General features: G+C 43.5%; 1 protein-coding gene across 1 annotated transcript; it reads left to right on the top strand.

Annotated features, from left to right (window-relative positions):
• Nucleotides 1–725: 725 nt before the first annotated feature.
• LOC132583092 (vomeronasal type-2 receptor 26-like) lies at nt 726–25,249 on the top strand. The gene is made up of 8 exons (XM_060254757.1): nt 726–986; nt 3,684–4,334; nt 5,335–5,543; nt 12,648–12,939; nt 13,799–14,683; nt 19,879–20,106; nt 23,420–23,546; nt 24,348–25,249. Exons 1-8 carry the CDS (start codon nt 726–728, stop codon nt 25,247–25,249), a joined length of 3,555 nt encoding a protein of 1,184 aa, XP_060110740.1.
• Nucleotides 25,250–25,809: the final 560 nt, after the last annotated feature.

Here is a 25,809-nt window from a genome sequence, read left to right on the forward strand (position 1 = left end):
TTGTCAAAAATCGCCAAGTATCCTTTAACCTTCCATTGTTTTTCAACATATATTTGAAAATTTCAACATTCATTTTTAAACTTCTCTAGATCATTTTCTTTTCAGATTCTTGTAAGCTTGTCCATTTCATTCCAATGCATAACTTTTAAAATCCAGTCCCACTTTTCTGGTAGTTTATCCTGCTTCCACATCTGCGCATATAATGTCCTTGCAGCTGAAAGCACGTACCAAATTATCGTTCTATCTTGTTTCGGAAATTTTCCATTTGTAATCCAAACAAAAAGATATCTGGTGCCTTCTTACTATTATAACCCAAAACTTTTGAGATCTCTTGCTGAACCATTTGCCAAAATTGTTTTGCCTTTTCACAAGTCCACCACATATGGTAGAAAGATCCTTCATGTTTTTTACATTCCAACATCTGTCCGACACCTGATTGTTCATTTTTGCCAGTTTCTTAGGCTTCATATACCACCTATATAACATTTTAAAACAGTTTTCTTTAATATTATAACATGTCGGTATCTTCATAGAGTTCTTCCATAAGTACTCCCATGACTCCATCTGTATTTTCTTATTTATATTTATCGCCCATTTTATCATTAAAAGATGCACCTATTCTAGACTTATTTTTTAAATAGTTGTCCTTTTGGGTTTTAAAGGTTTCTTATGGATCATTTGAATCAGCACCAAAGGAGGAAAGAAATTTCCGTCCCTTTTACCGCATGGTACCCAATGAGGCCCTTCAGTACATAGGAATTGTCCAGTTACTTCTGCATTTCAGGTGGAAATGGGTTGGGCTTATCACAAAGGATGATGAAAGTGGAGAACATTTCTTGCAGACACTGGAGCTGATGTTTTCCATGAATGGAATCTGTACAGCCTTTGTACTAAGGACTCAAGAAAATCTGCATTTTGATAGTTTGTTACACATGATCCAAGAGGCTTACAATAATAGTTCAGATTTAGTAGAAAGTAAAGCCAAGGTAGTTGTTGTCTATGGAGAGACAGCCACCATTATAATTCTGGCAGTACATATATGGGTGCCCACATTAATGGCATCATCACCTACATCCTACTTGTCGCTCTCCTTCTTTGCTTCCTCTCTTCACTGCTCTTCATGGGACAGCCTAACAAGGTGACCTGCCTCTTCCGATAAGCAGCTTTTGGCATCATACAAATCCATCATCCGGCGGGAAGGGCGGGGTATAAATAAAATTTTATTATTATTATTGTAGTGTATCGTCATAACGATACATCGGAACAATGCAATAGCTCACAACCAAGCAATACGCGCCCATGCGCAGAGGCGACTGGGCTGTCCCAGGCGCCCCCGCACAGGGCGCGGAAGCCCCCGCCAATCACCAGCTGTGGCGGGAAGTTTAACAGGTCAGGATTGGGCTGACCTGTCCAGAAGGCTGTACCAGGAATTGTACATAAGCGGGACCTGGCCCACGTGTTCTCTCTCTGGTAACGTGCTCCTAATAAAGAATGTTGCCCTACTTGCATCTCCCGTCTGAGTACGTTACAGTGGCAACGAGGATGGGATTCTAGCCTCCGCGGCTACGTCAGAGACCAAGGGCACCACCCGGCCACGACGGCCACCGCAGCCACCATGGCCAACCAGGGCAGAACCACCGGCCACGTTGAACCGTTCGACCCCGCGAATCCAGAGGGCTGGGAGTCCTACTCGGAACGGGTCAAATGCTACCTGAGGGCCAACAGGATCACCGAGGACAGTATGAAGAGGGACGTTCTCCTGAGCGTCTGCGGGGCGGACACATTTGAAATCGCCAAGGGTCTCTCGGCCCCTGCCCGCCTCACGGAGAAGTCCTACGCGGACATCATCAGACTCCTCACTGGCCATTTCTTGCCACAGCCTTCGCGGTTGGCCCGCCGGTTCCTTTTCCACAGAAGGGACCAGGCTGCAGGACAATCGGCCACCGACTACTTGGCGGCCCTGCGCAGGATCACCGGGAACTGCAACTTTCCTCAGCTAGAGGAGACCCTGGCCGATCGCTTCACGTGGGGCCTCCGCGACGAGAGGCTCCAGCAGAAGCTCTTCGCTAAGGAAGAGCTCACCCTCCAGAGCGCTTTCAGCGAGGCCGTGGCATTTGAGAGGACATCGAGGACTTTTCCCAAGGCCCGGACCGACGCCGTCCACCACGAGGAGCTGGACCACGACCGCCCGGAAGAAGGAGAAGCCTACCAGCTGTGCCGTCCAGCCGGGGCACCCAACCGAGCACTCCAGCGCCCCCGAGCGCCCAAACGACCCCCAGCGTCGGAGAGACTCCCAGCCACCATGTGCGCCAGCTGCGGCGACCCCCATGACAGAAGGGACTGCCAGTACCGGACCTGGGACTGCCAGAGCTGCGGGAAGACCGGTCACATCGCGAGGGCCTGCCGGACCAGACCCAGCCGTCGGAGGCCGGCCACCCACCAAGAGTCGGCGGAGTTCCACTCCACAGCCTCCACAACCTTGCAGGTACTGAACTTGCCCCTGAGCGTCCCCAACAAAATTAAAATGGCAGTCCTGATAGAGGGCGGCCCATTTCAAATGGAGGTGGACTCAGGCTCCTCCGTTTCAATTATATCGGAGGAGACCCTGAGGAATCTGTGTCCCGGGCAGCGGTTTCAGACAAGACCGGCGGACTTTATTCTAAGAGACTTTCAGAAAAACCCGGTTCAGATCGCGGGGTGGGCCCGGGTGCATGTCGAGCGGGGGTCCTTTAAGGGGCTGTTGGACATCCTGGTGGTCAAGCGCCAGCTTACCACCCTGCTAGGCCTGGCATGGTTCAAACCCCTGGGAATACGGCTGGAAGGGATGGGGCAAATCCTATCCACCAGAGGTTTGCCGCGAGTTCCCCAACGTGTTTGACGGGTCCCTGGGGAGCTACAAAGGGCCGGCCATCTCCCTACCGCTGGACCCAACGATCCGACCAATCAGGCTCAAGGCTAGAAGGGTTCTATTCGCCCTCAAGCCCAAGATAGAGGCCGAGTTAGACTGGCTAACGGCCCAAGGGGTACTGGAGCCAGTAGACTACGCCACGTGGGAGACCCCAATAGTCACACCGGTCAAGCCTAACGGGGAGGTGCGGATCTGTGCTGACTATAAGTGCACCATAAACAAGGCACTTCAAGACATTCCGTACCCAGTGCCGGTAGTGAGCCACGTTCTGGCAGCCCTAGCAGGGTCAAAGATCTTCGGGAAGCTGGACCTGGCACAAGCCTACCAGCAGCTTCCGGTAGATGAAAAAACGGCAGAGGCCCAAACCATTGTCGCACACAGGGGGGCTTTCAGGGTGCGGAGGCTCCAGTTCGGGGTCAGCGTGGCTCCGGGGATTTTCCAAAGCATAATGGATGCTCTCCTTAAAGGGATCCCCGGAGTCCAACCGTTTTTCGACGATGTTTTGATCGTCGCCCCGGACCCTGAAGAATTCAACAACCACCTCAGAGAAGTGCTCCGCCGGTTCCAGTCTGCGGGGCTCAAAGTCAAGCGGGAAAAGTGCTTACTGGGAGTTCCGCGGGTAGAGTTCCTAGGGTTCGCGGTAGACGCAGCGGGAATCCACACGACGGAAGAGAAGACACGAGCCATTGTTCAAGCCCCGGCCCCCACTTGCAAAGCGGAACTCCAAAGTTTCTTGGGGTTGTTAAATTTTTACCACACGTTACTCCCGCACAAGGCAGCCATCACAGAGCCGCTGCACCGGCTGTTGGACAAAAACGCCCCTTGGGTATGGGGCAAACGCCAAGCAGCCGCGTTCCAGGCAGTTAAAGACACGCTGGTCTCAAATGCGGTGCTCCACCACTTTGATGAGCGCCTTCCGGTCATACTGGCTTGCGACGCATCGCCAGACGGGGTGGGCGCGGTCCTGGGGCACCAACTCCCGGACGGGAGGGAGGTGCTAGTAGCCTATTACTCCCGTACGCTAACGCCGGCAGAGCGCAATTATGCTCAGATTGATAAAGAAGCTCTAGCCATCGTAGCGGGGGTACATAAGTTCAACGATTACCTTTATGGGCGGAAGTTCACGATCGCCACCGACCACAAGCCGCTCTTGGGTCTGCTAGCGCTGGACCGGCAAACCCCACAAATACTGTCCCAGAGGGTACTGAGGTGGAACCAGTTCCTAAATTCGTACATGTACACCCTGGTCCACCGAGCAGGCAAGACAATGGGCCACGCGGACGCGCTCAGCCGTTTGCCGCTACCCGAAGTGGGTCCGGACCCTGCCCCCGCACACCATGTCATGCTAGTTAAGAGCCTCCCGGAGCAGCCCCTCCACGCCACGGAGGTTGCCAAGGCCACCAAGAAACACAAGACACTGGCACGGGTGCTCGACTGGGTGGTGAGGGGCTGGCCAGAAGGGAACATGGGGGAAGAATTCAAACCATATAAAACCAGGAGGGAGGAACTAGCAGCCCACAAAGGGTGCCTCTTATGGGGAAGTAGGGTGGTGGTCCCGCCCCCGCTACAAAAGCGTGTTCTGGAGTCCCTACACGAGACCCACCCCGGCATAGTCAGAATGAAGGCCTTAGCCAGGAGCTACGTCTGGTGGCCGGGGATGGATGCGGAGATCAAGAACTGGGTCAGGAGGTGTCAGGCATGTCAGGAATCACGCCCTTAACCTCCCAGCGCCCCCACCACACGGTGGGAGTCCACCAGAAAGCCATGGTCGAGACTCCACCTCGACTTCGCGGGGCCATTCCAGGGGCAGACCTTCCTGATAATGGTGGACGCCTACACTAAATGACTGGAGGTCTTTCCCGTAGCATCCACATCTGCCGCCTCCGCAATCCGAGCACTGCGCAGGGCATTATGCACCCACGGCATTCCAGACACTATTGTCTCGGACAACGGGGCGGCCTTCACCTCTGGAGAATTCCAGCCGTTCCTCCAGAGGTACCTGATCAAACACATAAGGTCCACCCCGTTCCACCCGGCCACCAACGGACAGGCAGAGCGCATGGTGCGCACTACAAAAGAAGCCCTTAGCCGAATCGTACAGGGGGATTGGGAGCACCATCTAGCAGCCTTCCTGTTCGACAACCGAGTGATTCCCAACCCTGTCACGGGGGTAAGCCCGGCGGAACTCCTCATGGGGCGCAAGCTCATAACCAGGCTCGACAGGCTACACCCCGACAGGGCTTCAGACATCCGGGGGAACCCAGAGGTCCGGGACGCGACCAGGGGTTTCTTTGCGGGCGACCCGGTATACGCCCGGAACTACGCTAGGGGCCCCGAATGGGTGGCGGGCTGGGTGCTGCGGGTAACAGGGTCCCGCCACTACGATGTATCAACCGAGGGGGGCCAGGTCGTACGGTGGCACATAGACCAGCTACGCCGCCGCACGATTCCGGAAGAGCCAGCGGACACAGAAGAGGCAGGGCCCGGGGAAGAGCCAATCAGGGGCCGGCCAGAGGACGCGGCCCCAACAGCCAGTCTATCGACGCATGAAGCGCCCGGGCCGGCGGAGCCCGAAAGACCCGCTGAGCCAGACCAGCCGCCTCCGGCCGCACCACTGCCCACAGACGCGCCAGCAGTAGAAGCCGCGCCTCCCCAGGACCCTGTGAGGCGGTCAACCAGGGAGCGCCGACCTCCCGCATACCTCAGGGACTATGTACAATAACCAGGGGGGGAGGGGTGTAGTGTATCGTCATAACGATACATCGGAACAACGCAATAGCTCACAACCAAGCAATACGCGCCCATGCGCAGAGGCGACTGGGCTGTCCCAGGCGCCCCCGCACAGGGCGCGGAAGCCCCCGCCAATCACCAGCTGTGGCAGGAAGTTTAACAGGTCAGGATTGGGCTGACCTGTCCAGAAGGCTGTACCGGGAATTGTACATAAGTGGGACCTGGCCCGCGTGTTCTCTCTCTGGTAACGTGCTCCTAATAAAGAATGTTGCCCTACTTGCGTCTCCCGTCTGAGTACGTTACAATTATTATATTATTATTATCATCTTCTCAGTGGCTGTTTCTTCTGTATTGGCAAAAACCATTATTCTTGTGGTGGCTTTCATGGCCTCTAGACCAGGAAACAAGTTCAGGAACTGGATGGGGAAAAGACTGGCACATTTGATTGTCTTTGTATGCTCTCTCATTCAAGTAAGCATCTGTGTTACATGGTTGGGTACTTTTCCTCCATTCCCAGATTTGGACATGAAGTCACTGACTGAAGAAATCATAATAGAATGTAATGAAGGGTCAGTCACCATGTTTTATTGTGTCTTGGGCTACATGGGGTTCTTGGCCACTTTCAGCTTCATTATGGCTTTTCTAGCCAGGAAATTATGGTGGCTGTGGAGATCTTCTCCATCTTGGGCTCCAGTGCTGGGTTACTGGGATGCATCTTTTTACCCAAATGTTATATCATTATCCTGAGGCCTGATCTGAACAGCAGAGACATTCTAAAAAGGAATAAGAATTAAAGCATTTGATAATCTATCTGGTCTACAGTCATCTGTGTCCTTGAAATAATTTATGGAATGGGTCAGGCTGTCTGTTTAACTAGTGTATACCTTTAGAGCATTATGCTTAACCAATACAGACTCTCCATAAGAAAAGGTTTAATCTTTAAAGGGACTTTTCCGAAATAAACACTTTAATGAGTATGATTCCAAAATAAAGACAATAATGATGAGTATATCTAGAGCATTATGCTTGTCCAATCCAGTCTTTCCATAAGAAAAGGATAAATCTTTAAAATGATTCTCCCCTCCCCAATACACACAATAGTGATGCGTATGTTTTTAGGATTTGGCAACATTCAGGGCAATGGAAATGAAGGAAAATGCAGCTTCTTTCTAGAGAAAATCTTGCATAATCTTGCTTCCTTCCTTCTCTCCTTTAAGAGTTGGAAACAAGCAGTCATCCATACATTCAGGGTTTGGCGAGTCACAGACTTAAGCTTGATATTCCTGACAATGGGCTGCCTGACAAAGAGCTCTGTCTCTCCCATTCCATTGTATAACTCTCATTGGGAAGGTGGTTGTGCTGTCTGGTCCAATAGGAATGTGTGGTTCTAATTCAAAAATCTTACCAACTCCTAAATTATTTTTATCATTATGTGTAAAATTTGGGGTTATGCATAATTGTGGCTGAGAGTGGTGAGAGATAAGCTGTACCTTTCTTTGGATTCTACAATGCCATGATAACATTCATTTGATGCTATCTGAAAGCACATACTAGTGTAGTGGTTAAAACACTGGAGTAGGATTGGGTAGGGTAACTGGGGATTGTGATAGATAGCTCTGGTCAAAACATAAGATGATTCCTTTGGCATCATCTTCTAAGTTACCATGTCTTCTGTGTTGGCAAAAACCTTAACAGTGCTGAAATATTTTCAGAAAATGATTGGGGATGTAATTTGCATTTGTTTTGTTTAGTTAAGAAGAAGAAGATTTTGGATTAATATCCCGCCCTATACTCTGAATCTCAGAGTCTCAGAGCAGTCACAATCTCCTTTACCTCCCCCCCCCCCCCCCACAAATTAGCTATTTCCTCTCCATTCACAGATTTGGAAATGCACTCAATGACTGGAGCAGATTAGTGAAATGTAAGGAAGGGTCAGTCACCATGTTTTACTGTATCTTGGGCTTCCTTGGTTTCCTGACTATTGTCAGCATCACTGTGGCTTTCCTGCCAGGCAGTTAGTTTCCATGAAGTCAAGGTCATCACCTTCAGTATGTTTTTTTTCCCTGTCGTGTTTTGCTGACTTTATCCTCAGCCTATCTGAGCACAAAAGAAAAATACATGGTGGCTGTAGAGATCTTCTCCATCTTGACCTCAGTTATGGAGTGACTGGGCTGCCTCTGTTTGCCAAAATGCTATAGCATAAGAGTAAGACCTGAGAAAACAAGCAATCATTTCAAAGAAAAGGCACCAATGTTTTTAGTTGTTAGGTTGTTTTGTTTCCACTCAAGAATCGAGGGTGAGTCTCTGAATCCCATGAAGGCCAGAATTATGTGTAACTGCTGGAAATTCAATGTCTCTCTTTTTATAAAGAAAATGCAACAAAATTTTAAGGCCGGGTTTATGAATGTTGAATACTTTTATTCTATTAATACTTTTTTTGCACAGTTAGTCACTAGAGAAATTTGGGGGAAAGCATCCATCGCACATTATCACTGCTGGCTTATTGCTAAATGAACAAAATAAAGGAATTTGACATTTTCGTGCTTTGTTCATGCAAATCTCTAGCATAAAAAACAAAGAAAGATCTAGCCCAGTGGCTCATTCAGCCCACAGATACTTTTTCCTCTGCCTTACAGAAGCATAACATTTCTTTAGTGCTGAAGTGGTATCCATAGAATTATTTTAGTAATCTCAGTACGACAACCCTTTAAGGTTAGTTAGTATTGTTAACCTCCACAGTCAGAATTGGGATGCTGTTGCCTTGCCTATGGTTGTTGATTCAATGAATTCATTCTAGTAATGCCCTCTTCCACCTGGATTCCATTGTGAGGATTACTGAAGGCCAAACTGAGTATACCCCAATGGCTGTCCCGCTAGAGAGAAGGTGCAGTGTCAGCATAAGAGTTAGACCTGAGCAAACAAGAAATCATTTCAAAGAAAAGGCACCAATGTTTTTAGATGTTAGGCTGTTTTGTTTCAACTGAAGAATCGAGGGTGAGTCTCTGAAGTCCATGGAGGCCAGAATTATGTGTAACTGCTGGAAATTCAATGTCTCTCTTTTTATAAAGAAAATGTAACAACATTTTAAAGCAGAGTTTATGAATGTTTAACACCTCCAGTAGTACTTGTTTCCACAGTTAAAGTCATTAGCGAATTTTGGGAAAGAAGCATCTAAGTATCACAGATTATCCAGGCTTACTCATTTTTAAATGACTGAAATAAAGGAATTTTATTTATTTTATTTTATTCAATTTATAACCTGCCCTCCCGGCAACATAGGTTTAGGGTGAGTACCATCAAGAATAAAACAACTAACACTCACTAAATATAATTAAAACAGTTAAAAATACAGCAAAGGGATAAAACTCTGCCTCGACAGTAATGACTATTTACATTTTATTGCTTTGTTCCTGTAAATCTCTGGTATGAAAAGCAGAGAATGATGTAGCCAACTGGCTACTTTAGCCCTCTGGCACTTTCCTCTCTCTTACACATTTAGAAGAAGAAGAAGAAGAATTGCAGATTTATACCCCGCTCTTCTCTCTAAATCAGAGACTCAGAGCGGCTTACAATCTCCTATACCTTCTCTCCACACAACAGACAGCCTGTGAGGTGGGTGGGGCTGAGAGGGCTCTCACAGCAGCTGCCCTTTCAAGGACAACCTCTGCCAGAGCTATGGCTGACCCAAGCCCATTCCAGCAGGTGCAAGTGGAGGAGTGGGGAATCAAACCCGGTTCTCCCAGATAAGAGTCCGCACACTTAACCACTACACCAAACTGGCTCTAATTTAGTATTATTAACCTGCATATCATAACCAGGATGCTGTTGCATTGCCTACAGTTGTTGATACAATCAGGGCTTTTTTAGTAGAAAAAACTCAGCAAGAACTCCTTTGCATATTAGGCCACACCCCCAGACATGACCATTGTTTCACACAGGGCTTTTTAAAAGAAAAAGCCCAGCAGGAGCTCCTTTGCATATTAGGCCACACCCCCTGGCATCACCATTGTTTCACACAGGGCTTTTTAAAAGAAAAAGGCCAGCAGGAACTCATTTGCCTATTAGGCTACACCCCCTAATACCAAGGCAGCCGGAACTGTTTTCCTGTGCATTTCTGCTCAAAAAAAGGCTTAAATAAAAAGGAATCAATTCCAGTTATGCCCTCTTCCGCCTTGTCACTAGCAACAAACCCTCAGAGATTATGAGTACCCCTGTAATTATCGTAATCACTGTCATTTATATTCTCAGTTCAAGTTCCAATGACCTTCCAGACGAAAAATAACCCCCTGTTCTATTTACTGATCAGTTCAAGCAATACACATAAACAGTTTTCCAGTTTGTGCTAATTGTCTCTTGATTGGCATGCAGATTTACTTCTGGAACCCTTCTGGGATTACTGATGGTGATCATGGTAGCTGAACCTTTTAATATAGCTACTTGGTCGAGTGAACTGCAATCCTGGACACTTTGTTGTAGGCTTTCAAATGTTAGCGGTGATGCTAAAAATTTCTTCAGGATAGTCTACAAGAAGACTTCTGTAATGCTGCTGTTGATACTGTTCCTGCTCCCTCAACTGGTGTGTGAAGTATATGCATTGCGATGTACTCAGACAGAACCTCTTCAGATACGACACGAGTGGTACCAGCCCAGTGAGATTATCTTTGGTGGGATTGTATCTCTTATTTTTCATAACATCCCCGAGATTCTCTTTGTGAAACACCCTTCTGAGGCATCTTCTAACTTTCCCATGTAAGGAATCAATTGTGCCCCTATTGAAATGATATTTGAGTTTACTACTTCTGTATATATTTATTCTGCCATATTTGGAGACAGAGAAGAGTAATATGTATGCATGTTGTTCTGCAAGTAGATTGATATAAATAGTTATGAATGAACAAATGAGTGAATGGATACATTTGCATACCTATCCCACAAACAACATGAGGCAAAATTAATAGTACAAAAAATATTTCTTCTGAATAGCTAGTAGATATCAAATATATTTCCTTGGGGTCGCAAAGAGTTAGACTCGACTGTGTGAATGAACAACAAATCAAATGTATGTTGAGAATGAAAGAGGCATGGACATCTAGTATTTTGGTTTCCTTAACCAGTCAAGCACTGGGATTTTAGATTTTTTATAGCATGAGTAAACCTCATTTTTACATTTCTGCATTATGTCGTCTCATTAGATTTTGCATGGTAGCTACAATTACATTGGGGTCAGGGGTGTATAACCCTCATGTCATCTTCTCACCTGAGAAGCTCTAATTAGAATGGGTGATATTATCACAGCTTTTTAAAAATCAGCTAATTTACTTTAATACAAAAACCCACACAACCGTTTTAGCCAAAAAATAAAGGGTCAAGATACACTGACCTCATGAGACAAGTGTTCAGATGTTGTATACATTGAATGAGATAGTTGAAGCAGATACTGTATAAACTTAGTTTCAGAAAAAAGCTACTAATCAGATGCAGATACAGAGATAACTAGCCCAGCTACCTATGTTGGCCCTTTTTGCTATAATGTAAGGAAATTCATTACAAAAGAAGAAAAAGAAAACTGGCATCAATCACAAATATCTAAAGCTGGTCTGCCACCATCCATTTATCTTCTTGCCAAGAAAGGGAGAGTTTGCCAATGAACTCAAATAAGCCAGAAGCCCTTTTTGAAATGAGGATTTCTTCAAAAGAAATCAAGTATCCACCTCATTTAGAAAAATTAGGAAAGTTCCCTCCGTGCTAGCTCCATGCTAGAAAGGGACAATTTTCCCCAACTGGACTATGACAGGGATAGAGAAGGGCAGGGATGTCATCTGGAAATTATGACTTTCAGTACCCCAAGACATTTGGGTGACATTTTTAGGGTGACCAATCCAACGTTTTCATAGTAAAATAACAACATCTATATGCAAATTGCTACATAGAATAATGAGGAGCAAGCATTGCCAAAACCCAGTAGCTATCAACTGTTCTTATTGTGGTAACCTAAGGACGTTTTGAATGCTTCATTTTATTTGTCTGAGCCATCTATGTATTGCAATTTATTTATCTATGTATTGCAATTTATTTGGGATAGTTGTCATGGGATAGTTGCTCACAGTATTGGTCAGAAGGTTCATGGGGCACAGAATAGCTGTGCTCTGCAATTTCTCTCAGTCTGGCAATCATGAGTCACTGATTTCTATTTGGATATTGGCAAAGATCTAGCAAAAATGGAAAAAATGAAGGATTTAAACCATACCTTAAAAAATAAGATGAGGATGCAAAATATCTGGATTATGGATGGTACAAGAACTATATATCACAACACAAATCAACACATGTGGCATTTATGATTTTAAATGCTGTTCCATGAAAAGTTAAGGTTATGCTCCATTCTGGTTCTCAGAGAGTTCATTCAATAATTGTACAATTTATTTTATTATGCACTTCTGAGTTGCAATTCACACTATTATTTGTTTAACTTCTTTTCTTCCATTCTAACCAATACAGTTGCAGGAGTTTATACGGCATATCATATGTTGATTTTTCTAAGTATAGCAAAACTGCTTTGAGTTGCAGCATCCTCTCCACAAAGAACAGTAAAATGTTTCAGTCCCCTTCGTTCACAAATGGACCCTAAGAGGAGAAATGAAAAAGCTGTAGAACACACAAATATTTTCTTCATGTTTATGAAGTCCTTGGCAATATGTTTAGCATAGACAACAGATTCTCCAGCAAAGGATGTAGTGGGGGCTACTGAACTGAATTGATGACATACCTTGCTTTACTTATTTTAATTGTGAATATTTATATCCTGCATATGTATTTACGATAAATGAATTAAGATAAATAGACAAGACATATTAGTTTACAAGTGGCATCAGGCTGTAGCATATACAGTCCTTTGGCGTGCTGGCTGATCCAGCTAGGCTCTTCACATTTTTATAAGCCGAATTATAATATTCTGGTCTTAGGTAGGGTTGAATTCTCTAATGATACCAAGAGGTCATTTTATTTGCAGTTTGGTCCCCAAGTTCTATCAGCATGTTCTGGCCTTGGTTTTTGCCATCAAGGAGATCAATGAGGATCCCTCAATCTTACCCAACGTCTCCCTTGGATTCCACATTTATGACAACTACAATAATGCATGGATGACCTACCGCACCACTATGGACCTTCTCTTCAAATCACACACTTTCATCCCCAACTATGAGTGTGGCTTTCGGAAAGGTCTCATAGGAATCGTTGGTGGACTTGGTTTGGACACCACCTCATATGTGGCAGACCTTTCCAGTCTTTACAAGATTCCACAGGTAGGATGAATGAATAGGGTCCTTTTGGTTTCTAAAGATTTCTTATGGATCATTTGAATCAGCAAATGCCCACAGAGATTTTCATCTGGCTCATTGGTCAGTACTTTCCCCACCATAGTTGGCAGAGCTTTATAGTAAAGCATTATTCCTTGTTTCTTGCCTTAGCAGCTGGTTGGTTTCAGTTCCGAGACTATAGTAAGCACTTTACTAGAAGTCAAGAAGAAAGCATAAATTGATGTGTCATGAAGGGATCAATGCTGGTGGTGAAACTTCTAACGAATCCTATCATTCTGCTACAATTGCATTAATTACTTCATGCTCTGCACAAATGTGCAAAGTTTTTTGCCACCTCCTGACCAAAAAGTCGGAATCCTGAATTTCCCAGGAACCAGATCAGTAGTGGCACTTTTGCAATGGTTTCTTCTGAAAATTGTCATCATGATTGATAATACAAGGCAACTGTGTGTGTGCTTTACAATATTTCAATATATGGCCAATCTACATTATTGCTTATTCTAAGAAACTGATAAATTTTGAGGTGGCCTGTACTAGGCACAGGGGAGTAATTCTAACAGGAGATCCCTTGCATATTAAGCCACACACCCCTGATGTAGCCAGTTCTCCAAGAGTTTACAAAAAAGAGCCTTGTAAGCTTACACAGGACTGGCTACATCAGGGGATGTAGCCTATTATGCAATTGATCTTCTGCTAGAATTCTACCCCTGACTAGGCATATTGCTCCATTACATTAATGTGATTAATGTACCATACATATAGTTAGTGAAGACAAATATGTTATGAGTGAAGATGCACCCATTCTAGCCTTCTTTTCTAAAAGGTGTCCTTTTGTTTTCTAAAGATTTCTTACGGATCATTTGAATCAGCACCAAAGGATCAAACAAATTTCCTTCCTTTTTACCGTATGGTAGCCAATGAGGCCCTTCAGTACATAGGAATTGTCCAGCTACTTCTGCATTTCAGGTGGAAATGGGTTGGGCTTTTCATAAAGGATGATGAAAGTGGAGAACTTTTCTTGCAGACATTGGAGCCGAAGCTTTCCAAGAATGGAATCTGTACAGCTTTCATAATAAGGAATCAAGTAAATTTGCATTTTGATACTATGTTACACGTGCTCCAAGACTCTTACATTAATAGTTCAGATTTAGTAGAAAGTACAGCCAAGGTAGTTGTTGTCTATGGAGAGACAGTCACCATTACGCGGCTGGCATGGATCATATGGCTGACTTTTGTAATGGCACCAGTACAAGAGTCACATTATTTGGAGAAGACCTCTTCAGGAAGGGTATGGATTGTGACTGCCCAGATTGATTTCGCTTTCGATACGTTGCAAAGGATTCTTGATATGCACATGTTCCATGGTGCTCTTTCCTTCACAATTCAGAAAAATAAGATCCCAGGTTTCCAAATATTTCTTCAGAGTATCGATTCTGCCTTGAAAAACAAAAATGGTTTTATCAAAGACTTCTGGGAACAAGTATTCCATTGTGAATTTTTGGATTCCATTGACACAACCAACATTGATGAAACGTGTACTGGAGATGAGAGAGTGGAAAGTGTTCCAGCACCTTTTTTTGAAATGAGCATGACTGGCCACAGCTACAGTATCTATAATGCTGTCTACGCTCTGGCACATGCATTACATATGAAGTACACATCAAGAACCAGGCACAGAGCAATTAAATATGGGGACAGATTGGGTACTCTGAATTTGGAGACCTGGAAGGTAATTCCGCCCCATTGTCCATATTTTCTACTGTGACTTTGGTTCAAACCCATTAGTGACTTTCATCTATCAGTGTGTCATTTACCAGGATTCAGTTACAAAAGCATTGGCACACTTTTATTCTCTCTTGACTAACTTCCTTCCTTGCCAGATATAGATACATCAAAATAATTTTGTTCAGGGGTCGTTTTATAGGAAAATAAGTGGTGGAGCTCATCCAGGAATTGTTATGAATCTGCCCCTAGTATTCAAAGGACATGGTGGAAAGGAGGAGGTAAACTCTCAGAAAGGTTCAGGAGCTGTGCTCCTGTGAGTTCCAGCTAAATTCAAGCCCGGATTTTCTTTATATTTCCCTGATACTATATTATAATGAACATGAGACAAACCACAAGACAAAATCTGTCATAAATTTTGCCCTGTTCACAGTTCACAAGCAGGAGCTCATGGCTCCTGTTTCACATCTACCATCATGAACGTCCATGAATTTCTATAGCAGGGGTGTCAAACATGCAGTCCATGGACCTAATCCAGCCCCAGAGAGCTCCAATGACGCCTGCCAGCAAATGGCCTTCATCTGCTTCCTTCTCCCTCTCCTGCTTTCTTTGGTAGACATTTTTGTGTTTCTTCCTGTGATGCTGCCAAGCCAAGCAGCCTTTTGCACTTTCCCTCTCACCCCTGCTTTTCCCAAAGGGAGGAGGATGGAGGACGAACCTCAGCCAATGGACGAGCTTGACTCTGTAACTCTGGTGTGAAATTGATAGAGCCTGGATCTCTTAATCAAACAGCAGAGCTATAGAGCCAAGCCCCTCCATTGGCTGAGGCTTCTCCTCCTCCCTCCTCCTCCCTTGGGGAAGAGGGAGGGGGGAGAGGGAAAGAACAGAGGCTGCTTTGCACAGCTGCCTCAATCCCACCGGAGATTCAAGGAATGAGCTTTTTATCTTGCTATTCTCTCTCTCTCTCTCTCTCTCTCTCTCTCCCATATTGTGATTATATGTATTTTTAAGCTCCTTTTGTCAGAGCTCTCCTGGGTGCAACTGGATTTTCTCCTGCTTTTCACTGTATTCATGCCCTTATCTAATCTTTCTCAATAGGAACTATTTAGATGAAGAATAACCACAGTCCACAGTGAGGTGGATTTGGCGGAGAGTGTGTGCCCAGCACATTTCCTGTGTAGATTGGAGATTTTGATCCTAGACTTTCCAGAGAGTAGGTAGATAGTGACCACTATACTAGTTGTCTCTGTTCTTGCACTGACTCACAGGAGTTGTAGTTATTTTGATGGGGAAGATGATGGGTTTATAGATAAACACATAGCCCTCAGTCTGGTGCCTTCACATGTTCATGACCAGCACACAAAACAACTCATCTACAAAAGCTCACAATGCCCAGCCATTTCATGTTTTTCTCTTGGGTCTTAGGGCACAGAGCAGTGACCATGAAATTTCTGTAGTGAATGTCAATAAAGGAAAAGTTAACTTGCACTTTACAGATATACACCTTAACAGCATAGTCAAGATTGCTACAGCAAAACCATCTCCAAATTTTGACGCAGCAATTCAGAGCAAGAGGTATCAGTTAGAAGAGACTATTAAACAAAATATTACAAACATACAAAGGTTTTTGCGTTTTAACCAATTTATTGATAGCATATGGTTACAGAACTTAATTTCCCTTCGTTGCTTCAATACTAACCCATTTGACTTTTCAATCCCCCCTCCCTCCAATATAGACTTCCCCGAGGTTATAGATTCTAATTCAATACTAAAGATACATCTGACTAATCAAAATTCGTTATATAAATATTTCCCCCCCTTCTTGCTTCTTCGTTTCCCCCCCCCCCATTATTACTAAAAAATTGTCCAATGTCTTCTTACATTCGACTCTTTCTCTATATATTCTTTAAACTTCCTCCACTCTTTTTTAAATATCTCCAAATCATAGTCTCTTAATGTTCAAGTTAATTTATCCATTTCACTCCACGATAGAACTTTCATAGTCCAATCCCATTTATCCGGTATTTTTTCTTGCTTCCAAAGCTGCGCATACAATGTCCTAGCAGCTGATAGCAGGTACCAAATTAGAGTCCTATCTTCCTTTGGATATTTTTCTAATTGTAATCCAAGCAAAAATGTCTCTGCAATTTTCTTAAAATCGTAACCCAATATTTTGGAGATTTCTTGTTGTATCATCTTCCAATACTCTTTCGCTTTTTCACATGTCCACCACATATGGAAGAAAGAACCTTCATGTTTTTTACACTTCCAACATCTATCCGACATTTTCTTGCTCATCTTAGCCAATTTTTTCGGGGTCATATACCACCTATACATCATCTTAAAACAATTTTCTTTTATGCTCTGACAAGTTGTTATCTTCATTGAGTTCTTCCAAAGGTATTCCCATGCATCCATTTGTATTTCTCTATTCACATTGATTGCCCATTTGGCCATTTGAGATTTTACTACTTCTTCTGTAGACCATATCAATAATAACTTATATACTTTTGATATCAATTTTTCATTATCACCGAGCAGGACCCTTTCCAATTCTGTTTGTTCTCGTCTAATTCCTTCCAATTTTATATCATTTTCCAACAAGCTTTTAATTTGTTGCATTTGAAACCAATCATATTTATTGTCTAGCTCTTCCGAAGATTTTAATTCAATTTTATCTCCTCGAATCTTGAGCAGTTGGTTATATGACATTTCGCTTTTATCGTCGGATTCAGCTGTTATTTTTATTACTTCTGCTGGCACTATCCACAGCGGTTTTCTCTCGTCCCCATATTTCTTATATTTTATCCAAGTACTTAGTAAAGTGTTTCTAACATAGTGGTGAGAGAAAAGACCATCCATTTTATTCTTCCCATAATACATATACGCGTGCCAGCCGAATTTATTTCCGTGAGCTTCTAACCATAAAGGTTTTTTATCTAACAGCATTATCCAATCTTTAATCCATGTCAAACAAACTGCATCATGATACAATCTTAGATCAGGAAGTTGAAAACCTCCTCTCTCTTTAGCATCTGTTAAAATTTTCATCTTTATTCTTGGTTTCTTTCCGGCCCATATAAAGTCAAAGATTTTCCTTTGCCATTTGTTAAATTGTTTTGCATCTTTTACAATCGGGATGGTTTGAAATAAATACATTATTCTTGGCAAAATATTCATTTTAATTGCAGCTATCCTACCCAATAAGGACAAATTAAGCCTATTTCATTTCATCAAATCTTTGTCCATTTTGCACCACAGTTTTTCATAATTATTTTTGAATAAATCAATATTCTTCATTGTTATCTCTATTCCAAGGTATTTAACTTTGGTTGTGACTTCACAACCCGTCACCTCTTGTAGTTCTTTTATTTTATTTGGTTGCATATTTTTACATAAGAATTTTGATTTCTCTTTGTTTATATACAATCCTGCTAGTTCTCCATACTCTTTTATCTTGGCTAACAACAATGGTGACACTTGAATCGGATTCTCCAGTATAAACACTATATCGTCTGCAAAAGCTTTGTATTTATAAGAGAATCTTCTAATTTTTAAACCTTCTATTTCTTCATCTTTTTGAATTTGTTGTAACAATATTTCCAGGGTCATTATAAACAACAGTGGTGATAACGGACATCCTTGCCTTGTTCCTTTACTCACTTTCAGTTCTTTAGTAAGATCTGCATTTATACACAATTTTGCATATTGATCTGTATATATTGCTCTTGTCATTTTTATAAATTGTTCCCCTAAATTAATTTTTTCCATTACCGCAAACATAAAGTCCCAGTTCAAGTTGTCAAAGGCTTTCTCTGCGTCAACAAAAAATAAGGCCGCTTCCTTTTCTGGATGCTTCTCATAGTATTCCACAACATTAATGACAGCTCTCACATTGTCTTTTATTTGTCTTTTAGGAAGAAATCCGGCTTGGTCTTTGTTTATAAAGTTGGTCAAATATTGTTTCAATCGCTCTGCTAAGATTCTTGAGTAAATCTTATAGTCGTTGTTCAACAATGAAATTGGTCTATAATTCTTTACATTTGTGATGTCTTTATCTTCCTTAGGAATCAAAGAAATTGCAGCTTCCCTCCATGTCTTTGGGATCTTCCCTTCTTCTCTTATTGTATTTAACAGTTTCAACAGTTTGGGTGTTATTTCATCCTTAAGAGTTTTATAAAATTTTGATGTGAATCCATCTGGCCCAGGGGCTTTACCCTCTTTCATTGCTTTTATTGCTGCTTCTACTTCAATTTTCTCTATTGGGTCATTTAATATCTTTTTCATATATTCCGTCAAAGGCGCCACCTGGATATTCCGTAAATACTCTTCCATTTTTTCTTTGCTTATGTTTACACCTTTAAATAAATTTGCATAGTATTTAAAAAGGTTTTAAGCATATTTTATTTTTTTAAAAAAAGATCTTTAGTTTTGTTTGTCTGTGACCTATAAAGTTTATATCTCCGCTACCTGGCATTATGACAGACATGGCCCAGCCCACCAAGTTCTCATTATTTCAGATCCAGCCCTCATAACGAATGAGTTTGACACGCCTGTTTAAAAGCAATTTGTAATGGAACATGGATGAGACAGAAAGAAGCAATTTAAAGGAACTCAGAGCCCCTTTAAACACCTGCTTTTTGTTCACCATGAAAGTTGGAAAAAACTGTCTCTCAGCTGTTTTGAGGTGTTTTTTTTGTAGTCCCTTTAAAGTTTAAAAAGTCAGCACAAGGCAGCCCAAAACATCTAAGCATCATGGAAAATACTGATCCCCACTGTTCAGGGTTGTTTTTTTATTTCTGCAAACCCCATTTAAAAGGACTGTGGTCCTTTTAAATGGGGCTTTCAGTGCCATGAACCACAAGCTGGCTTAGTTCATGAACAAGCCTCCTGGTTTGGTTCAAGGTTCAGTTTGGGGGTGAAGCCGTTAACCATGAACCAAACCACATTTTCCTGGATTGTGCCCACCTCTAGTCCAATATGGATATTTTTAGGAATTTCAGTTCGTTCCTGAAAATGATAAAACATCCAGATTCATGCTTATCAATAGTTTGTCTTTATCTGCCACTTCATATGTCATATACCTTTAAATGCAATAGAACTGCATTCCAAAAATGATAACCTAGATCAAGATAATCAAAATGCAGAAACTATTTCCCAGAACATTTCAATGGCCTTAACTTTCTCTCTCTTTCCATGTAGATTCACTCGTTCCTTCAGAAAGTCTCTTTTAACAACAGTGCTGGAGATGAAATTCAGTTTAATGAGGATGGGGAACTAGCAGCTGGATTTGATGTGACAAACTTGATTACTTTCCCAAATAAGTCCTATGCCCAAGTGAAAGTTGGAATGCTGGATCCTCAGGCTACTCCAGGAAAAGAGCTCACCATGGATGAGGACAAAATCGAGTGGCACAAAGTCCTCACACAGGTGGGATAAGAACTGCATAGTTTCTCAAACAGCAAGATTCATAGTAGTCCGTAGATAATGGTTTTTCATATAAGGAGAACAAATGGAATGTCTTCTTGATGTTTAGCTTAGAAATCTCACAAAATGAATGTAGCAAATGGTAGTGCTATAACTCTGGCCAAGCATGGGCTACAGTCATAGTTACTGTTGGATTATATCCTTTCCAACAGAGAAGGAACTAGACTTGGTGATGCTGAACCATTCCCTTGTGGTTCTCTTTAGCACAAGGATTTCCATTTGAAGCTCTGATGCATTTAGGCTCTTATACATTGCATTGGATCGTAGAAAAAGTTCATCTTTTTTCAAATTAGGTTATTAAATATGGTGATGATATACAGGTATATCTGTATTTAACTAAGCCTCAAGAGGAAGACAGATATGTACTGAACAACCATATGGAAGTTATGGTTAGGTAGATCAATTGGAACAAGTTTTAACTTAATTCACACAAGAAGGCAAGGTGCTGGTGAAGAAGTAGATATTGTGGAAGGGAGTGACTTACCATATTTTTCGGACCATAAGACGCACTTTCCCCCCCCAAAAAAGTGGGGAAAAAAGTGTTTGCGTTTATGGAACGAAGGTACATATCTTCCTGGGGGGGGCGAATCCGTTGCCACTGCCTCTGATCCCGGTGCTTCCCCCGCGCCTGCCTACCTGGCTCCAGCTTCTTCCAGCAAGCGCTGGGATCGCTCCACGCTGCCCCCACTGCAAACCCAGCGGTTCGCGAGTGCCGGCTGCAGAGAGGGCTGCGTGCTTCCTCCATGCCTGTCTGCCTGGCTCCAGCTCTGACGCTTACAGCAAGCGCCAGGATATCTCCCTCCGCTTTCTGATCCCAGTGCTTCCTTTAAGCATCAGAGCTGGAGCCAGGCAGACAGGCACTGAGGAAGCACCCGCCCCCTCCGCAAACCCAGTGCTTTGCGAGCGCCGGCTGTGGAGGGGGCAGCATGCTTCCTCCGTGCCTGTCTTCCTGGCCCCAGCTCTGATGCTTAAAGCAAGCGCTGGGATCGGAGGGTGGAGGGAGCGATCCTGGCGCTTGCTGTAAGCATCGGAGCTGGATCCAGGCAGACAGGCACGGAGGAAGCACGCTGGCCTCTTCGCAGCCGGCGCTTGCGAAGCGCTGGGTTTGCGGTGGGGGCAGCATGGAGCAATCCCAGCGCTTGCTGGAATAAGTTGGAGCCAGGCAGGCAGGCACGGGGGAAGTGCCGGGATTGGAGGCGGAGGCAGCGGATCGCCCCCCAGGAGGAAGGTGCGTCCTATCGTCCGGAGCGCCTTATGGTCGGAAAAATACGGTACTTCTCTTCAGAGGGCTAATGTTATGCCATTCACCTGAGGGAAAGAGCTTGGTGGATTCTCTAGGACTCAGGTGCTGCAAGAGTTCATGGGACAATCTTGAAGTGACTGATCTTGTTTCTCCAAGATCAAAGACAATGGGTGCTGCTGGAGGGTAGTGGTGAATGTCAATTAGTCACCCACTAATATCTGGAGTGCCTCACGGGGCAATCCTCTTTCCAATGCTAATAACCATATGCACACCTTGCCCAGCTCGTTTGGAGATTTGGGCTGTAACTGTTGATGGGAAGCTGAATCCAACTAAGATGGATGTTCTGTGAATAGGCAGGGTGACTGAGGATTGGGAGCCAACTCCCAGCACTTGACAGGGTGCCTCGTACACTGACACCTACCATCAGGAAACTGGGGGTGATCTTGTACCCAACTATATCTGTAAAAGCTCAGATCACTAATGTTGTCCAACAGGCATTTTTTTGACTGTGACAACTCAGACAACTGGCCCCATCTGTCTTGCCCTGATCTTGCCACAGTAACACATGGAATGGTCATCTCCAGGCTGGATTGCTTTAACTTGCTTTAAGTAGGACTACCCTTGAGACTGACCTTGAAGCTCCAACTGGTCCAAAATGCAGAAGTGCAGGTCCTTATAGGGAACCCCATGTAGGACATGCATATATCCAGTGCTCTGCAAATTGCATTGGTCTCTGAATCTATCAGATTAGATTCAAATTTCTGGTGCTCACCTTTAAAGCTCTTAATGGTCAGGCACCCACATGTCTTCAGGACTGCCTCTCCCAGTACATCTCCTGAAGAGCATTGAAATCTGTGGATAAGAGCCTTCTGGTGGTGTCCAGCCCCAAAGTCATGCGGCTGGCCTCAGCCAGGGCTTGCGCCTTCTCTGCCCTGGCCCAGCCTGGTGGAACTCTCTGTTGAGTAGTATCCATGTCCTGTCTGATCTATTATAGATTCACAGGAATGTAAGGCAGAGATGTTCTGCCAGGATCTTGGTTGAGGCCAACGATGGTTCTTTCCATCTGCCTGGCACCTTACTCCCCTCTGACTGTGTGCTAACATTGCTATCACTGCCATTTTTGTTTTAAAACATTTTAATGTTTCTGAATGTTTGATATATTGTTTTTAACTTGTTTTTACACCGTACTGGACCAAATAGTTGTAAACCACCCTAAGCCCTGCAGGAGCAGGTAAGGCAGTAAAAAGATCCAATTAAAAAACAATAAATAAATAAAGATATTTTTTGACTGCTTGTCTACTTCAGACACAATTCAAGGTGTGGCTTAATGTCTTTAACATCTTTTGTGACTCATGGGACTAAGGTTTCAGGCTTCTAGATGGAGATCTCTCAGAATTACAACTGATCTCCAGATGACAGAGATTCGTTTCCCTGAAGAACATGGCTGCTTTGGATGGTGCATTCTATGGCATTATACACTGCTGAGATTCCCCCCGAAACCCTGTCCTCCCCACGATCCACCTGCACGTATCTAGAATTGGTGACCCTCCCTGGGATCTCCATACCCAGGTACAGTCTCTGCTGACCTGAAACTACATGCAGACATAAGTCAACTCAAGAAGAACTTTTGGGTTTCTTCTCAATCTGTACAGTAAGAAATGTTGTAATAAAAGAACTGCTGTAGTAAGAGCAAGCCCCCCCCCCCCCCGGGATGTATAACCAATCATTTGGAAATACCTTCAGGAAGATATTGTGGAAGGAGCACTCTCCAGCTATTTCACACAGAACACACAAAACATTTATGTTCTTACAGAAAGCCGTTAAGGAAATAATGTTTACAATTCAGATTGCGTTTCAAATTTCTTCTTCTTGTTGAATAAGATGATGATGATGATGATGTTTATTGTAAGCAGCTCTCTGTTCCAGAAAGTATTGTTTATGCATTTTTTAAAATGTTAACAAGTATTTAAACAACTTCTCCCAACTTTGAATTCTTTCTTTGCTCAAGGGTAGGTTCCTCCCATTTCTCTGTGCAATGACTTCTGCCTTCCGGGCAACAGCAGGAAAAAGAAGGAGGGGGAGAAATTCTGCTGTTATGATTGTGTTCTGTGTCCAGAAGGGAAGATATCAAACCAAGAAGGTAGTAGATACGTTGATAAAAATGAGAATCTAAGCAAATATCCAGAAATCTTCTGGGATTGGGGGCAGGAGTAGTGTTCAGGAGGACATAATTTCTGTATGTTTGGACAAAGGGGAAAAATGGCTAGACCTGGTATTTCAAATGTTCTAGAAACATCCAAAGATCTGTCATTGGAAGAGTAGGGTTTATTGCTTAGGCAGTACAAACAAGGGATGGTGGCAAAATGTCACAAGGCATTTCATTAAAAGGAAGACTCTGCAGACTTTATCATCAGACACCATTCACTGTCTGAGATCTAAGATTCAACATGACATGGAGATGGGAAATTAAAATGTATGACTTCAGTCTGAGCCAAAGCTGAGCCAAGTTGAGTTTGGTGTAGTGGTTAAGTGTGTGGACTCTTATCTGGGAGAACTAGGTTTGATTCCCCACTCCTCCACTTGAACCTGCTGGAATGCCTTTGGGTCAGCCATAGCTCCGTCAGAGGTTGTCCTTGGAAGGGCAGCTTCTGTCAGAGGTTGTCCTTGAAAGGGCAGCTTCTGTCAGAGCTCTCTGAGCCCCACCCACCTCACAGGGTGTCTGTTGTGGCAGAGAAAGATAAAGGAGATTGTGAGCCGCTCTGAGATTTCTGAGATTTGGAGTGGAGGGCAGGATATAAATCCAATATCATCATCATCAAACTGCTCTGCAATCCTTTGAAAGTTTTGTAAGTACAGAGTTAGGAGGAATATTGGAAAGGGAGTTTTTAATCCCCAATAAAAATTGCAGTAGCTTTAAAATACTCACATGTTTCTATTTCAGACATGGATTACTGTATCGCTTGCCAAGAAGATCACTATCCAAATAAGGGACAAAATCAATGCATTCCTAAAATTACAAGTTTTCTATCCTCACAAGAAAATTTGGGGATAATTTTAGTTTTTTTGGCTCTTTTCTTTTCTTTGATCACGGTTCTGGTGCTCCTCATCTTCCTTAAGTACCAGGACACTCCCATAGTCAAAGCCAACAACAGAAGCCTCACCTACATCCTACTTGTCTCTCTCCTTCTTTGCTTCCTCTCTTCACTGCTCTTCATTGGACAGCCTAACAAGGTGACCTGCCTCTTCCGACAAGCAGCTTTTGGCATCATCTTCTCAGTGGCTGTTTCTTCTGTATTGGCAAAAACCATTATTGTGGTCGTGGCTTTTATGGCCTCTAGACCAGGAAACATTTTCAGAAACTGGATGGGGAAAAGACTGGCACATTTGATTGTCTTTGTGTGCTCTCTCATTCAAATAATCATCTGTGTTACATGGTTGGGTACTTTTCCTCCATTCCCAGATTTGGACATGAAGTCACTGACTGAAGAAATCATAATAGAATGTAACGAAGGGTCAGTCACGATGTTTTATTGTGTCTTGGGCTACATGGGATTCCTGGCCACTTTCAGCTTCATTATGGCTTTTCTAGCCAGGAAATTACCTGACACGTTCAATGAAGCCAAGTTCATTACGTTCAGCATGTTGGTCTTTTGCAGTGTTTGGCTCTCTTTTGTCCCAACCTACTTGAGTACAAGAGGAAAAGATATGGTGGCTGTGGAGATCTTCTCCATCTTGGGCTCCAGTGCTGGGTTACTGGGATGCATCTTTTTGCCCAAATGCCATATCATTATTCTGAGGCCTGATCTGAACAGCAAAGAGCATGTAAAAAGGAATAAGAATTAAAGCCTTTGATAATCTATCTGGTCTTCAGTCATTTGTGTCCTTTCAATAATTTATTGAATGGGTCAGGTTGTCTGTTTAACTAGTAAAGACAATGTGCAATAAAAAAGGCTTACGCCATGCTGGGAATTATTAGGAAGGGAATTGAAAACAAATCAGCCAGTATCATAATGCCCCTGTATAAATCGATGGTGACAAATACATTTGTATTTTCATAGTATAAGAACATAAGAACATAAGAGAAGCCATGTTGGATCAGGCCAATGGCCCATCCAGTCCAACACTCTGTGTCACACAGTGGCACATTTTTTTGTATATACACACACACTGTGGATAATAGCCACTGATGGACCTCTGCTCCATATTTTTATCTAAACCCCTCTTGAAGGTGGCTATGCTTGTGGCCACCACCACCTCCTGTGGCAGTAAATTCCACATGTTAATCACCCTTTGGGTGAAGAAGTACTTCCTTTTATATGTTTTAACCTGTCTGCTCAGCAATTTCATCGAATGCCCACGAGTTCTTGTATTGTGAGAAAGGGAGAAAAGTACTTATTTCTCTA

The sequence above is a fragment of the Heteronotia binoei genome, chromosome 15 (genome assembly GCF_032191835.1).
Source record: "Heteronotia binoei isolate CCM8104 ecotype False Entrance Well chromosome 15, APGP_CSIRO_Hbin_v1, whole genome shotgun sequence".
Taxonomy (NCBI): Eukaryota; Metazoa; Chordata; class Lepidosauria; order Squamata; family Gekkonidae; genus Heteronotia; species Heteronotia binoei.